Source organism: Coregonus lavaretus (genome assembly GCF_964263955.1).
Source record: "Coregonus lavaretus genome assembly, chromosome: 4".
NCBI classification, from domain to species: Eukaryota; Metazoa; Chordata; class Actinopteri; order Salmoniformes; family Salmonidae; genus Coregonus; species Coregonus lavaretus.
In genome coordinates, this window is record NC_139991.1 from 74,764,957 (window position 1) to 74,782,817 (window position 17,861).

Below are 17,861 nucleotides of genomic sequence, written 5' to 3' on the forward strand. Positions count from 1 at the left end.
GCAATTGGGGGAGAAGAGCCTTGGTCAGGGAGGTGACCAAGAACCCGATGGTCACTCTGACAGAGCTCCAGAGTTCCTCTGTGGATATGGGATAACCTTACAGAAGGACAACCATCTCTGCAGCACTCCACCAATCAGGCATCTATGGTAGAGTGGCCAGACGGAAGCCACTCCTCAGTAAAAGGCACATGACAGCCCACTTGGAGTTCGCCAAAAGGCACCTAAAGGACTCAGACCATGAGAAACAAGATCATCTGGTCTGATGAAACCAAGATTGAACACTTTGGCCTGAATGCCAAGTGTCACGTCTGGAGGAAACCTTGCACCATCCCTACAGTGAAGCATGGTGGTGGCAGCGTCATGCTGTGGGGATGTTTTTCAGCGGCAGGGACTGGGAGACCAGTCAGGATCGAGGGAAAGATGAACGGAGCAAAGTACAGAGAGATCCTTGATGATAACCTGCTCCAGAGCGCTCAGGACCTCAGACTGGGGCGAAGGTTCACCTTCCAACAGGACAACAACTCTAAGCACACAGCCAAGACAACGCAGGAGTGGTTTCGGGACAAGTCTTTGCATGTCCTTGAGTGGCCCAGCCAGAACCTGGACTTGGATCTCTGGAGAGACCTGAAAATAGCTGTGCAGCTACGCTCCCCATCCAACCTGACAGAGCTTGAGAGGATCTGCAGAGAAGAATGGGAGAAACCCCCCAAATACAGGTGTGCCAAGCTTGTAGCGTCATACCCAAGAAGTCTCAAGGCTGTAATCGCTGCCAAAGGTGCTTCAACAAAGTACTGAGTAAAGGGTCTGAATACTTATGTAAATGTGATATTTCAGTTTTAATTTTTTTATAAAATTTGCTAAAATTTCTAACAACCTGTTTTTGCTTTGTCATTATGGTGTATTGTGTGTAGATTGATGAGGGGAAAAAACTTACATTTTAATCCATTGTAGAATAAGGCTGTAACGTAACAAAAGGTGAAAGAAGTCAAGGGGTCTGAACACTTTCCGAATACACTGTATACATTAGTGATAGGACTTCTAACTACCAACTACTTCCATTGCTTCTAACTGAATTATTTTGCTCTCTCCCAGACTACAGGACAGGCCCTTGCTTCACCAAGGTCAGCAACCAGATGTGCCAGGGCCAGGTGAGTGGCATCGTGTGCACCAAGACTCTGTGCTGTGCCACGGTGGGTCGTGCCTGGGGACACCCCTGCGAGATGTGCCCGGCCCAGCCCCAGCCATGCCGCCGAGGCTTCATCCCCAACATACGCACCGGAGCCTGCCAGGGTGAGGAGTGGGATACGTCAAGTTTAAACTAGCTTTCCAATTCATTTTTTAAATTAATTAACTAATTAATTGGACACACTTTTTTTTTGTCATGTGTTTGTCAAGTTTGGTAAAAAAAAACGTTTGTTAAGTGTTTATCAATATTTGTTTTCGTCAAATTGTGTTCACATAAGGTCACAATCGAGATAACTGGGTGATCTAAAATGATAATTATAGGATGAGAGGAGGTGTAGCCACAATTGATAATGCATACAAAATTATCAACATGTAATTACACAAACAGCAAATAGCCACTACTCTGTGCATTGCAGATAATGTTAGCCCTAGTGGTCACCTCAGTTTTTGAAAAAGCATTTGAAAACAAAGACTTTGGACCAGCTGAGGTCAAATGCCAGCCTTGCAATCCAGTTCACTGTCAACTGACCTGGAAATGCCCCCTACGGACACACACTCCCACAGGTCTCCATTGAATTCTAATGGGCCTTGCTCTGAGAGGGAGGGGTGAAGGGGGGGATCCCTAAATATTCATTCCTAACCTCAGGAGGATGACACACACACACTGGGCTCTGTGAGTCTCGTCTGCTGACGGACTAAAGGGGCCTGAGTCAGTCGATTCAGGAAGAGATTTGAATGAAAATATCTAAAAAATGGACAAACTTTGGACATAAATAGTTTCTCCCTTTTCAGCTTATTGAGAAGTCATTGAAAATAGATGCAATTTTTCAATATTTGAATTGGAATTTTACTTCAGTTTACTTCCTGAATTGAATTGGCCCGAACCCTGGTGTGTGTGTGTGTGTGTGTGTGTGTGTGCGCCCGTGTGTGTGTGTGTGTGCCCGTGTGTGTGTGTGTGTGCCCGTGTGTGTGTGTGTGTGCCCGTGTGTGTGTGTGTGTGCCCGTGTGTGTGTGTGTGTGTGTGTGCCCGTGTGTGTGTGTGCCCGTGTGTGTGTGTGTGTGCCCGTGTGTGGGTGTGTGTTTCACAGTACCCCCCCTCGCTCCCCCCCCCCCAACAAAAAAAAAAAGCATTTTGTGAACTAACACTCGCACTTGACTTTTTCCCCCCTTACTAGCTCGGACTTTGCTGATAACTACTTTATTGACGAAAAATTTACTTACTATGACTGTGACATGTGGTTGTCCCACCTAGCTATCTTAAGATGAATGCACTAAATGCAAGTTGCTCTGGATAAGAGCTTCTGCTAAATTACTAAAATGTGAAATGTTAATGTTAGGTGATAGCAAACACATTTACCACGTGGCCATGACGTCAGCTTCTGAGAGTTCGTCACATTAACACTGTACCGGTGCTAGAGCACGGCCATTTTGAAAAGTAACTTTTGAACCAGCGCATCTGTACTAGACAATAACTGTCAAATAGCAGATCTTGACGATGGGCATATTGGAAATATAGGGTGCCATTATGTGCGCGGACCATAAATCCCTCCTTGAGGTTTCTAATCCCCTCCTGTGGTAAAACAGTGAAGTTCCCACTGTATGTCTTATTAAACTATTAAGTATAAAGGACTTTAAAAGAGCGGAGACGGTCTCCTATCATGTCTATGGTCTCACACGGTGACAAGTGAATGAATGAACAAACAAATTAAGTGGTAGTCCTCTTAGATCCCCCCCTGTCAGAAGGGTTCTCCATGAAAACCTGAGGTCACTAAAGGGTCAACCTAAAGCTACTCCCTCTTGACAATATCAACCAAACAGAAGCACCGTTCATGGCACAGTCTCCAGCACTGCCTCTGTGAAGGAAGGGAGGGATAGACAGAGAGAAAGAGAGAACACAGGGAGGGAGGGAGGGAGGGAGGGAGGGAGGGAGGGAGGATGAAGGGAGGGAGGGAGGGAGGGAGCATGAAGGGAGGGAGGGAGGGAGGGAGGGAGGGAGGGAGGGAGGGAGGGAGGGAGGGAGGGAGGGAGGGAGGGAGGTTGGGAGGGAGGGAGCATGGAGGGAGTGAGGGAGGGGAATGGAGTGAGGAAGAGAGAGAGAGAGCATGGAGGGAGGAAGGGAGGGATTAGAACAAGAGAGTCAGTCCATAAAGGTAGAGAGAGAATGAGAGAGAGGGAGAAGGAGTGAGGGGGCCCCTGGAACATTTTATAAAGGCCATTCCATACAGCAGTGGAGGCAGTAGGAGGATGTGCTGGGTTGGGTCTATACAGCCCTGTTGCTGTCTCTGTTAGAGGAGTGAATGAACAGCTAGGTGTTAAATCTCCTCTAAAGCCCTCGCCCGCCGCTCAGTGCCATGGCGACCGACCGCCCACTGCCACGGCAACAAGCAGGCGCTTGTAAAGCCCCCGTCGAGCAGTGATGTGAGGTCAGAAGGAGAGAGGGAGAGAGTGAGAGAGAGAGAGAGAGAGAGCAGGTGGGGGGATAGAGTAGGATGTGTATCTATGTAAGGACGGAGAGAGGCCCATCTGAGAATGAGAGAGAGAGACACTCCTGACCTCACGTGGCACCAGCAGCGTGGGGGGGGGGGGGGGGGGGGGGACAGAGAGAGAGACACTCCTGACCTCACGTGGCACCAGCATCTACATGTACCTGATCTACATGTACCAGTCAAAAGGTTGGATAGACCAAAATGGAGCTCTTTGGCATCAACTCAACTCGCCATGTTTGGAGGAGGAGGAATGCTGCCTATGACCCCAAGAACACCATCTCCACCGTCAAACATGGAGGTGCAAACATTATGCTTTGGGGATGTTTTTCTGCTAAGCGGAAAGGACAACTTCACCACATCAAAGGGACGATGGACGGGGCCATGTACCGTCAAATCTTGGGTGAGAACCTCCTTCCCTCAGCCAGGGCATTGAAAATGGGTCGTGGATGGGTATTCCAGCATGACAATGACCCAAAACATACGGCCAAGGCAACAAAGGAGTGTCTCAAGAAGAAGCACATTAAGATCCTGGAGTGGCCTAGCCAGTCTCCAGACCTTAATCTCATAGAAAATCTGTGGAGGGAGCTGAAGGTTCGAGTTGCCAAACGTCAGCCTCGAAACCTTAATGACTTGGAGAAGATCTGCAAAGAGGAGTGGGACAAAATCCCTCCTGAGATGTGTGCAAACCTGGTGGCCAACTACAAGAAATGTCTGACCTCTGTGATTGCCAACAAGGGTTTTGCCACCAAGTACTAAGTCATGTTTTGCAGAGGGGTCAAATACTTATTTCCCTCATTAAAATGCAAATCAATTTATAACATGCGTTTTTTTCTGGATTTTTTTTTTGTTATTCTGTCTCTCACTGTTCAAATAAACCTACCATTACAATTATAGACAGATAATTTCTTTGTCAGTGGGCAAACGTACAAAATCAGCAGGGGATCAAATACTTTTTTCCCTCACTGTACCTCTGCTGCAGAGGATAAGTTAATTAGAGTTAACTGCACCTCAGATTGCAGCCCAAATAAATACGGCACAGAGTTCACATCTCAACATCAACTGTTCAGAGGAGACTGCGTGAATCAGGCCTTCATGGTCGAATTGCTGCAAAGAAACCCCTACTAAAGGACACCAATAAGAAGAAGAGACTTGCTTGGGCCAAGAAACACGAGCAATGGACATTAGACCGGTGGAAATCTGTTCTTTGGTCTGAGTCCAAATACGAGATTTTTGGTTCCAACCGCCGTGTCTTTGTGAGACGCAGAGTAGGTGAACGGATCATCTCCGCATGTGTGGTTCCCACCGTGAAGCATGGAGGAGGAGGTGTGATGGTGTGGGGGTGCTTTGCTGGTGACAATGTCTATGATTTATTTAGAATTCAAGGCACACTTAACCAGCATGGCTACCACAGCATTCTGCAGCGATATGCCATCCCATCTGGTTTGCGCTTAGTGGGACTATCATTTGTTTTTCAACAGGACAATGACCCAAAACACACCTCCAGGCTGTGTAAGGGCTATTTGACCAAAAAAGAGAGTGATGGAGTGCTGCATCAGATGACCTGGCCTCCACAATCACCCGACCTCAACCCAATTGAGATGGTTTGGGATGAGTTGGACCGCAGAGTGAAACAAAAGCAGCCAACAAGTGCTCAGCATATGTGGGAACTCTTTCAAGACTGTTGGAAAACAGTAAAAATAAAGAAAAACCCTGGAATGAGTAGGTGTGTCCAAACTTTGTACCTGATCTACATGTACCTGTATCTACATGTACACAAATACAGCAAATATATCTCTGCTTTGCCGATTTTAGTAAAGCATAAAGCCACAATCCAAGCGTTAGTGTGCAGTGTATTGTTTGTTAACACCTCGTCACCCCACCACCAATGTGGTAGACATTACGCCAAGCCATTCCAGATGGGGTGGTAGGGAAGACAGGGCTGCCGTGCTGCAGACTAAGACAAGCCGTGGGTTAAATCACTGCAGTATGGAGCCATTCTCGCAGTGTTTGAAATCCCTGCCAAGGAGTTTATGGGGAGCATCACAGGTAGTCTCAACCTGACTGGAACATCAAAACCAAGTATTTCCTAATACGTGCATGTGGTAGTCTCAACCTGACTGGTGAGAGAGAGATGAGAGAGGAGTGCTCATTCATCATCTAACTGAGGCTAGAGACATGCATGTTGTGGTATGCCAAAGCTAAAGCAGCCATTTTGGTTTGAGTGTATTGTAAATGCAATGAAAGAGCTAAGCTAACCAAACCCTCTGATAGTCAACCGTTTTCAACAGTTATAATAACAGTTATATGATTCGTTGGTTATCTGACTGCTCTACCTGAGATTAGTACTGTCTATGGATTAACATGGGTAACTGGGATCCCGGGACTGTCACGGGATCACTCTTCACATTTCCCGATTTATACACAACGTGAACAGCATCAGATTAGCAAAAGTCTTTAGCATAGCGTATCTACTTCACACAAAGTTAGCATAAATTCAAAGCACACGCATAATTGACGCTGCCGGACTGCAAACGCGACCCGGATGCAGTTAATAAACCCTACATGAAACCTCTACAGCACAGCCTATAAAAGAACGTGTGCTTCTTTGAGCTGTCATTTTTGACTCTTCAGACAGTCACATTTGATAGATCTATGCATAGATCTATGCATGTCTGTTAACAATTCAGAGAAGCATGAGGTAAAATTATATCTTCACCTGTCCTAGAGCCTAGGATATTTTCCTATCCAGTCCCAATCCCACTGAAACCCAAAATCCTGACTCCTGTCTCACATGAGAATGTGAAACTTTATTCTGTAATATAAAGGTTGCATTATCAAAGCACGTCTCTCGCCTATGCATGCCAAAATACCTCTATAACATTTCCCCCACTTCTCTGCGCTGTCTCCTACTTGCTGCCGATATGAGAGCTTTGGTAGAAAGTGTGATGTGTGATCAACAAACGGTATGAGAGTAGATATGGTTATTTTCTTTATTTTTTCGTTAAGATACCTTGATATTTAAACTATTTGCACTCTTCATCTCCCTGTTATTCATAAGCTGATCTGATATCTGTATAATCATCAACTCGATTTCACCAAATATAGGCGATATTCTGTCATTCGTTGAAGGAGGTAATGTAGCTAGTTTAACACATTTGACTTTTGTCATTTGACTTCCGTAACAATGTTTGTATGATTCCACAACGCTATACTCCTATACTCTGGGTGCGCTCTGTGTGTCCTGAGCGTGCTCTGTGTTGAGATATCCTACTGGAAATGCGCTGAATTAATTGAGGAACATGATAACGCTCTGAATTTATGAACGGCCGATGTTGGCAATTCATAACAATGTCATTGCCGATCAAAGATAGTTACTCTATTATGACAAAATCTCAGTTTATGTTCTCTGAAATCTTTACAAGCCGACAAGGTGTCGCAGCGCCCCTCTTATTTAACCGTAGTAGTGTCCATATCTTGGTTTTAAACGCTTTAAATGGGCACTTGTGATTTTTATCACATGAAAAGTGAAAAGTGTTTTATCACAGCGACACAAAATGTACCAACATTGGAGAAAAATAGATGTACAAAACATTATGAACACCTGCTCTTTACATGACATAGACTGATCAGCTGAATCCAGGTGAAAGCTATGATCCCTTATTGGTGTCACTTGTTAAATCAATTTCATTCAGTGTAGATGAAGGGGAGGAAACAGGTTAAAGAAGGATTTTTAAGTCTTGAGACAATTGAGACATGGGATCGTGTATGTGTGCCATTCAGAGGGTGAATGGGTAAGACAAAATATTTATGTGCCTTTGAACGGGGTATGGTAGTAGGTGCCAGGCGCACCGGTTTGTGTCAAGAACTGCAACGCTGCTGGGTTTTTCACGCTCAACAGTTTCCCGTGTGTATCAAGAATGGTCCACCACCAAAAGGACATCCAGCCAAGTTGACACAACCGTGGGAAGCATTGGAGTCAACATGGACCAGCATGGGCCATGTCATTTCAATATTAAAAATGTTATGACTTCCACTTGTGTAATTATGTTTTACAGTGTGCGACGTTGACCTGACCACTGTTATGGTTGTTTATGTGCTCTGCTCTCGTTTGTCCAGATGTTGATGAGTGCCAGGCCATCCCGGGACTATGCCAGGGAGGAAATTGCATCAACACTGTGGGTTCGTACGAGTGCAAGTGTCCAGCTGGCCACAGGCAGAAAGAGGGCTCCCAGAAGTGCGAGGGTGAGTAACACAGGAAATGGTGGCGGCCATTTTGGCTTAACGATACCTTTTTCTCTCATTTCCCTTTTTATCCGATTTACTGTTAAACCGCTCAAGATACACAATAATGGATGTTGAAGTAAGAGAATGTATCATTGTATTGGGTATTGTAATGAGTATTTCTTTAACATAATCCTAAGGAATTACTTGAACATACAGTGCCTTCAGAAAGTATTCACACCCCTTTACTTGTTCCACATTTTGTTGTGTTACAAAGTGGGATTAAAATGGATTTAATTGTCCTTTTTTGTCAACAATCTACACAAAATAGTCTGTAATGTCAAAGTGGAAGAAAAATTCTAACATATGTCAAAACTATATATGAAAATAAAACACTACTATATCTTGATTAGATAAGTATTCAACCCCCTGAGTCAATACATGTTAGAATCACCTTTGGCAGTGATTTCAGCTGTGATTCTTTCTGAGTAATTATCTAAGAGCTTTCCAAACCCGGATTGTGCAACATTTGTTATTTTCCAAATTCTTCAAGCTCTGTCAAATTGGTTGTTGATCATTGCTAGACAACCATTTTCAGGTCTTTCCATACAGTGGGGAAAAAAAGTATTTAGTCAGCCACCAATTGTGCAAGTTCTCCCACTTAAAAAGATGAGAGAGGCCTGTAATTTTCATCATAGGTACATGTCAACTATGACAGACAAAATGAGAATTTTTCTTCCAGAAAATCACATTGTAGGATTTTTTATGAATTTATTTGCAAATTATGGTGGAAAATAAGTATTTCTCAATACTTTGTTATATACCCTTTGTTGGCAATGACACAGGTCAAACGTTTTCTGTAAGTCTTCACAAGGTTTTCACACACTGTTGCTGGTATTTTGGCCCATTCCTCCATGCAGATCTCCTCTAGAGCAGTGATGTTTTGGGGCTGTCGCTGGGCAACACAGACTTTCAACTCCCTCCAAAGATTTTCTATGGGGTTGAGATCTAGAGACTGGCTAGGCCACTCCAGGACCTTGAAATGCTTCTTACGAAGCCACTCCTTCGTTGCCCGGGCGGTGTGTTTGGGATCATTGTCATGCTGAAAGACCCAGCCACGTTTCATCTTCAATGCCCTTGCTGATGGAAGGAGGTTTTCACTCAAAATCTCACGATACATTACCCCATTCATTCTTTCCTTTACACGGATCAGTCGTCCTGGTCCCTTTGCAGAAAAACAGCCCCAAAGCATGATGTTTCCACCCCCATGCTTCACAGTAGGTATGGTGTTCTTTGGATGCAACTCAGCATTCTTTGTCCTCCAAACACGACGAGTTGAGTTTTTACCAAAAAGTAATATTTTGGTTTCATCTGACCATATGACATTCTCCCAATCCTCTTCTGGATCATCCAAATGCCCTCTAGCAAACTTCAGACGGGCCTGGACATGTACTGGCTTAAGCAGGGGGACACGTCTTGCACTGCAGGATTTGAGTCCCTGGCGGCGTAGTGTGTTACTGATGGTAGGCTTTGTTACTTTGGTCCCAGCTCTCTGCAGGTCATTCACTAGGTCCCCCCGTGTGGTTCTAGGATTTTTGCTCACCGCTCTTGTGATCATTTTGACCCCACGGGGTGAGATCTTGCATGGAGCCCCAGATCGAGGGAGATTATCAGTGGTCTTGTATGTCTTCCATTTCCTAATAATTGCTCCCACAGTTGATTTCTTCAAACCAAGCTGCTTACCTATTGCAGATTCAGTCTTCCCAGCCTGGTGCAGGTCTACAATTTTGTTTCTGGTGTCCTTTGACAGCTCTTTGGTCTTGGTCATAGTGGAGTTTGGAGTGTGACTGTTTGAGGTTGTGGACAGGTGTCTTTTATACTGATAACAAGTTCAAACAGGTGCCATTAATACAAGTAACGAGTGGAGGACAGAGGAGCCTCTTAAAGAAGAAGTTACAGGTCTGTGAGAGCCAGAAATCTTGCTTGTTTGTAGGTGACCAAATACTTATTTTCCACCATAATTTGCAAATAAAATCATAAAAAATCCTACAATGTGATTTTCTGGAATTTTTTTTCTCAATTTGTCTGTCATAGTTGACGTGTACCTATGATGAAAATTACAGGCCTCTCTCATCTTTTTAAGTGGGAGAACTTGCACAATTGGTGGCTGACTAAATACTTTTTTCCCCCACTGTATATCTTCAAGCAGATTTAAGTCAAACTGTAACTCGGCCACTCACTGTCTTCTTGGTAAGTAATGCCAGTGTAGATTTGGCCTTGTGTTTTAGGTTATTGTCCTGCTGAAATGTGAATTAATCTCCCAGTGTCTGGTGGAAAGCAGACTGAACCAGGTTTTCCTCTAGGATGTTGCCTGTGCTTAGCTCCATTACGCTTATTTTTTATCCTGAAAAACTCCCCAGTCCTTAACGATGACAAGCATACCCATAACATGATGCAGCCACCACTATGCTTGAAAATATGGAGAGTGGTACTCAGTAATGTGTTGATTGGATTTGCCCCAAACATAACACTTTGTATTCAGTACAAAATGTTATTTGCTTTGCCAAATGTTTTGCTGTGTTACTTTAGTGCCTTTTTGCAAACAGGTTAGTATTGTGGAGTAACTACAATGTTGTTGATCAATCCTCAGTTTTCCCCTTTCACAGCCATTAAACTCTGTAACTGTTTTAAAGTCACCATTGGCCTCATGGTGAGATCCCTGAGCGGTTTACTTCCTCTCCGGCAACTGAGTTAGGAAGGACGCCTGTATCTTTGTAGTGACTGGGTGTATTGATATAACATCCAAAGTGTAATTAATAACTTCACCATGCTCAAAGGGATATTCAATGTCTGTTTTTTTTACCCATCTACCAATAGGTGCCCTTCTTTGCGAGGCATTAGAAAACCTCCCTGTTCTTTGTGGTTGAATTTGTGTTTCAAATTCACTGATCGACTGAGGGGCCTTACAGATAATTGTCATGTTAAACACTATTATTGCACACAGAGTGAGTCCATGCAACTTATTATGTGATTTGTTAAGCACATTTTTACTCCTGAACTTATTTAGGCTTGCCATAACAAAGGGGTTGAATACTTATTGACTCGAGACATCTCAGCTTTTCAATTTTAATTAATTAGAAAAAAATTCTAAAAACATAATTCCACTTTTACATTATGGGGTATTTTGTGTAGGCCAGTGACAAAAAAAATCTCAATTTAATCCATTTTACATTCAGGCTGTAACACAACAAAAAAATAGAATGTCAAGGGGTGTGAATACTTTCTGAAGCTACTGGGTACATGGAATGAAACAGTAAGATGATGTATTGAGAAGTATGTGATAAGTGGGTGTTAACAACATGATCTCATAAACTCTGGTCTATATGTGACGTTTGTCCAAACCGTAGCAAATGGCAGATATCGGAACTGTGATTTATGGACATGCATCGTTAAAATTATGACTTTAGCTCATAAAAATTATGACTACAGAGACCTCAAGAACCTCTAGGGTTATGGTGAGTTATAACTTTGAGGGCTTAAGGCAGGGCTCTCCAATTCTGTTCCTGTAGAGCAACCCTCCTGTAGGTCACTCCAACTACCCTCCTGTAGGTCACTCCAACTACCCTCCTGTAGGTCATTCCAACTCCAGTTGTAACTAACCTGATTAATCTTATCAACCTAATTATTAGAATCAGGTGCGCTAGATTAGGGTTGGTGTTCACCTAGAGGACGGTAGCTCTCCAGGAACAGGGTTGGAGTTAACCTAGAGGACGGTAGCTCTCCAGGAACAGGGTTGGAGTTAACCTACAGGAGGGTAGCTGTCCAGGAAGGGGTTGGAGTTAAAACCTACAGGACGGTAGCTCTCCAGGAACAGGGTTGGAGTTAACCTACAGGGTGGTAGCTCTCCAGGAACAGGGTTGGAGTTAAAACCTACAGGATGGTAGCTCTCCAGGAACAGGGTTGGAGTTAACCTACAGGATGGTAGCTCTCCAGGAACAGGGTTGGAGTTAACCTACAGGATGGTAGCTCTCCAGGAACAGGGTTGGAGTTAACCTACAGGATGGTAGCTCACAGGAACAGGGTTGGAGTTAACCTACAGGATGGTAGCTCTCCAGGAACAGGGTTGGAGTTAACCTACAGGAGGGTAGCTGTCCAGGAAGGGGTTGGAGTTAAAACCTACAGGACGGTAGCTCTCCAGGAACAGGGTTGGAGTTAACCTACAGGAGGGTAGCTGTCCAGGAAGGGGTTGGAGTTAAAACCTACAGGATGGTAGCTCTCCAGGAACAGGGTTGGAGTTAACCTAGAGGATGGTAGCTCACAGGAACAGGGTTGGAGGTAAGGATAAAGGTCAGGGTTGGAGGTAAGGATAAAGGTCAGGGTTGGAGGTAAGGATAAAGGTCAGGGTTGGAGGTAAGGATAAAGGTCAGGGTTGGAGGTAAGGATAAAGGTCAGGGTTGGAGGTAAGGATAAAGGTCAGGGTTGGAGGTAAGGATAAAGGTCAGGGTTGGAGGTAAGGATAAAGGTCAGGGTTGGAGGTAAGGATAAAGGTCAGGGTTGGAGGTAAGGATAAAGGTCAGGGTTGGAGGTAAGGATAAAGGTCAGGGTATAGGTTAAAACTTAACTTTAAACTAGAACACTGAGCATTAGTGTCCCACACGTCACTCTAACTCCCAAAGTTCCTCTCTGCAAGCCGCATGTTAGGCTGTTTTTGGGAAATCTTCATCCTTAGCCTAATCCCTACTCACGATAAGGCTGTCCTCTGAAACCATTTCAGAGTAGAAGACACTTAACAAGCTGTTTAGAACTGCGTAATTACAGTCTTGTAAATTCCTTGGGCATTTGGCCTGGCTCGACCCTGCTAATTCCCGTTGTTGTGTTAGCCTCGTGGCTAATTACTATCTTCCTACCGTCTGTTTAATCTTCTCAGTCAGTCTATAATTTACGGAAACATCTCAGTTAGTCTATAACTTACGCCTTTTTGATCCTCTAGGTGCCAGGTACTTATTTATGAAACCGCTCATTCACCCCTAATTACATCCCCGTAAACAATTATCCTATTGTCTACGTGTTTATGTTTCAAATAGCTGCTTGTTGTGTCTAGCATTTAGCTTCAAACGCCATTGAGAGTAAACACAGTATGGAATCAAGGAACTATCCTTGAGGTCACTTTCTTTAGGTGTGCAGTCTACTTCAGCTCTTTGGTGCAGTCTAATTCAGCTCTTTGGTCAAATTCAGCTCTTTGGTGCAGTCTAATTCAGCTCTTTGGTCTACTTCAGCTCTTTGTTTGCCTTTGGTGATAAAATACTTGTATATTGGGATTAGTACTGACCATGTAACCCTAAATAGTTTAGAACAATGTAGAACTGAGTATTTCATTTTAATGTATGAGGTTTAGCAAGTAATGGAATTGAATACCTTTGGATATCAAATCTTGGCAAAAGCCATCCATTTGAAACAGGACAAAAATACCAAAAAATCGAGACACTCCTTCCCTTGAAGCCTCAAAATGGCGTCTACCTCTCGCCAAGTCCTTTTCCCCTTTGAGACGTGGTCCAGTGTGTTAGTGCTGCAGACTGGATGTACTTTACTGAGCTAACAGTCCCAACACTGAGCCCACTGTTTCAGTGACAAAGGTAAATAGGAAGAACCTCCTCTAACGCTCCTCTTTTTACTGCCTCTCCAACATGCTTTGGATTCTTCAAGTGCAAGTCACTGTTTGTAAAGATATACACAGGGATTAACACTGAGAAGCCACTCATCACGGTGCTGGCTCAGGCTACATCCCAAATAGCACCCTATTACCTATATAGTGCACTACTTTTGACCAGAGCCCTGGTCACTATATAGGGAATAGGGTGCTATTTGGGATGTGGCCTTACTGTAGCCTCCTCACACAACTTGATCCACCCTTTAAAAACAACATTGCAGCCAGACTGCAAAGTTTAATTCAATTCCAAAGTTTAATTCAATTCCCAAGTTTAATTCAATTCCCACAAGGGGCAATTGTGTAGGCAGCAGTGTGTACATAAAATGTCAATTTGTCCCTATTTGTGAAATGTATTTGTGAGAAATATGGTCTTTATTTTGTGTTGTTTTGTGTTTTTGTGGGAATGATATCTATTTTATTTTCATCATAGAAGAACACCATACACGTAGAGAATGTGGAAAATGCCATTTCAACAAAATGACAACAGTTATACTAACACATTAGTCAAAAAGATTTTCCTCGCTGTCTGACGCCAATGAGACACTGGGTTATGACACGCGTCTCTTTCCCTGTCATTTCAGATGTGGATGAGTGTGTCACCATTGCCCGCGTGTGTGACGGAGGACAGTGTTTCAACTCGGTGGGCGGTTACTCCTGTGTCTGTCCGTCTGGCTACATCCCATCTCCAGACAGAACTCGCTGCATTGGTAAGCAGAGCTAAGTAGATACCATAAACTTTAGTGGACCTATATCTTTTCTCAAATAGTGGGTTTAACTAACACTCATCCAATGCAAATCTGGTAGTCCTGCTAGCATCTGGTAGTCCTGCTAGCATCTGGGTGATGTACTGTTTGGGTATTAGTCCACAGTACCAGAAACTGGATTTATTTCCATTTAGCCATGGCCTTAGGCTTAAGCTTGACTTTCACGTTACCCACTGTGTGTGTGTGTGTGCAACTGGGCATGTGTGTGTGTGTGTGTTTCTGTGTGGGCATGTGTGGGTTTTTGTCGTCTGTGTGTGTGTGTGTGTGTGTGTGTGTGTGTGTGTGTGTGTGTGTGTGTGTGTGTGTGTGCGCGCGCGCGTGTGTTGTTTCAGGTGCAGCGTTATCCCTGTGTAATCTGCACGGTGCTGAGACTGCTGCCCACCAGTTCCTCTCAGCTTCATTTACTCAGTGTGTAACTACAGGCAGGCAGTCTTTCTCTGTCTCTCTCTTTCTCTGCACTCTGCGCTCTGTCTCTCTCTGTCTCTCTCGCTCTAACTCTCTCTCTCTCTCGCTCTCTCTTCGCTCTGTCTCTCTGTGTCTCTGTCTCTCTGTGTCTCTCTGTCTCTCTCTGTCTCTCTGTCTCTCTGTCTCTCTCTGTCTCTCTGTCTCTCTCTGTCTCTCTCTGTCTCTCTCTGTCTCTCTCTGTCTCTCTGTGTTTCTCTGTCTCTCTCTGTTTCTCTCTCTGTCTCTATCTCTGTCCACTCTTCCTGTTTGCGGATATTGGATTTGGTGTTCCCCTTGTGTTAAAGCCCATTCCTCCAGAAAGCTCTGTTGTGACTTAGCCCCAGTCATTCCATCATAAAGGCCTACCACATAGCTAGTCATCTATTTACTTGTGGTTGGTGGCTTAACTCTGGTAAATGTATAGTTGCTTTTTTAGAAACTGAACTTGTGCACAATAACCTATGTTATAAAGACCAGATTATTTTTGAAAAAGTGATTTTATGTTGATTACACTTACCTGAGTAAATAACGGTTGAAATGTTTTTATCAAAAGCACTTCATCATTGGTATTCGTCCACCCATCATGAGGTTTGGAGCTATTCCATATTTGCATTCAACCTTTGGCCTTGTAGCATGGACTGTACCACATCCAAGCTTGGGGCTACCACCACCTTTTTCACGGGTCAAAGTTCCCCACTCCCCCAATCCTCACCAGCGATGCCTGGAATGTTGAGACGGGGAGGCTTAACGGTAGTGTCTCCGCTGCTGGCTCGGAAAGAAAGGTGCAAGTCATTGTCATCGGGTTTCTTGTTAACAACCCGTGTCATCGACCCCGTAGCCCGAGACCCCGCTCTCCCTCATTCCATCAGCAGCTCTTTCATGTGAATTAGAAGGGCCCATCAGGAGCCCTCTCTCTCTCTCTCTCTCTCTCTCTCTCTCTCTCTCTCTCTGTCTCTGTCTCTGTCTCTGTCTCTGTCTCTGTCTCTGTCTCTCTCTCTCTCTCTCTCTCTCTCTCTCTCTCTCTCTCTCTCTCTCTCTCTCTCTCTCTCTCTCTCTCTCTCTCTCTCTCTCTCTCTCTCTCTCTCTCTCTCTCTCTCTCTCTCTCTCTCTCTCTCTCTCTCTCTCTCTCTCTCTCTCTCTCTCTCTCTCTCTCTCTCTCTCTCTCTCTCTCTCTCTCTCTCTATCTCTCTCTATCTCTCGTACTGTACTGTACTGTTGTGTGTCTGGCCCAATTACAGACTACAGAGCAGGGTTTGGGTTACCAGGGTTAGGGTTATGGCTACCAGGATGATCCAGGGGAGAAAACCAGACCAGGCCAGGCTACACCTCCATCTGAAGCATGCTCTGACAAGTGGAGAATGTGTGTGTGTGTGTGTTGGGTAGAGATCACACACTGTCAGCAGCTGGACCTTAACCTACAATTACCACCCATCACACACCTCAGATTCCCCCAGCTGAGACAGGGAGAGGAGGAGAGAGTGGTGGGAAAGAGAAAAGAGGTGAAGGTCAAGGTGAAAATCAAAGTGAAATTCGCAGTGAAGTTCACAGTGAAAGTCAAGGTGAAGGATGACGTGGATAGTGGGGTGGTTTCAAGCTGCAAAATGACATCCAATTTTGACGTTTGTATTTAGAGATTATTCTAGATAACAGGTATTTTATCAATGTCAACATTTTTGTACAGAAAGAAAGACGGTCAAAAGAAAGTCCAAAGAAAGTCCAAAGAGAAAGAGAGGAAATGTGGCCTAACAGCTGGAAGCCCCCTAGGCAGTGTCCCAAAGGGCACCCTATTCCCTATGTAGTGCACTCCTTTTGACCATTTGGGACGCAGCCCCTAGTCTCCAGAGCTTAAGGCATTTGCCGGTCTGGCCTGTTGCCCTGTCTCTGGCTCCTCTGTCTCTCGAGGCCGTCCATTAGCAGAGAGCTGCTTCGACCCCTAGATAACTAACTCCAGAGATAAAGAACACTGCGCTGGTCTCACTCTCTTTTCTCCCTCAACCCCTAGCTATTTCCCTCTCTCCCTCAGCCCTCAGAAAGACCAACAAAGAAGACCAAACAGACTATTAGATTAGATCAGGCGTAGCTCCTGGGAGGGTGCGATGTTGTTTGGTTAGTCTTTTCATGAGTGTTGGATTTAGACCTAGAGCACACAAGGTGTGTGGACTACTTCGCCAATTAGTGAAGCGACAGGGAGAGCTACAGGGAATGCAGGGTTTCGTTCCAGCCCTCAGGCCCTGATACAGCTAATCAAGGTCCTGATCTGCAGCTGACTAGTAGAACCAGGGTCGTATTCATTAGGGCACACCGTGGCAAAACTTTTGTAGCAAAACAAGTGTTTCGTATTGGACAAAGTTCAGGGAGTCCCTCTCTGTTTCAGTCCGTTTTCTTTGTATGCTCACACTGTAGCTCTCCAGGAGGGAGGGTTGGCAAAGGTTAGGGTGGTGTAGGGGGAAGTTGCCCCTAGATGCTGATCTAGGGTCAGTTTTGCATTTCCCCTATTCATGCTTAAGGTTAGGATTGGGGGAGGGGAAGCTGACACTAGACCTGTACCTAGGGTATGGGTGGGGCTCCTTAGAGAGTTCTGAAGCGTAATTCAGAGTGCAAAGGCGTAGAGACGCAATAGTCTGCGTCCCTTTGTGAAAGCTACGCGGCTCTATGACCAACGTACAGCCCGAACACACACCTCCCCACAATTCCCAACCAGTACGGCTCCATGTATGCCTCCTCCATTCATTTGAATGTGTTGACAATTGGATAAATTGCTTGAGCCGCGCTGAGAATTTGGAAAGTATGAAAGCCAACGGTCCAATATTCTAGAACACTGGGACAGACTCTGATAGAGGCTTTAGAGAGAATCCATTCTTATGACCACTAGACCAATGAAAGGAGCCAATTGGCATTCTGTATTTATTGCAAATGAGAACAATAAGATAACGTTTAGCTGTGCAAGTCAACAAATGTTGACATCTGGGTTTTGGTTGCGATTGGCAGATGTGATGTGGACCCCCATGATTTTCCCCAAGGGTGTATATTTATTTTGGATACCATTTCTAAGAT

At 44.6% G+C, this 17,861-nt stretch overlaps 1 protein-coding gene across 1 annotated transcript in view; it reads left to right on the forward strand.

Moving 5' to 3' along the window:
* The window catches only part of fbn2a (fibrillin 2a), a gene marked incomplete at both ends in the record, with an annotated part of 247,780 nt that overhangs the window by 50,565 nt on the left and 179,354 nt on the right, over positions 1 to 17,861 (forward strand). The window contains 3 exons of the mRNA XM_084159776.1: positions 1,093 to 1,290; positions 7,788 to 7,913; positions 14,181 to 14,306. Of these exons, the coding sequence (XP_084015902.1) occupies positions 1,093 to 1,290; positions 7,788 to 7,913; positions 14,181 to 14,306 (450 nt within the window). The remainder of the gene's footprint in view (positions 1 to 1,092; positions 1,291 to 7,787; positions 7,914 to 14,180; positions 14,307 to 17,861) is intronic.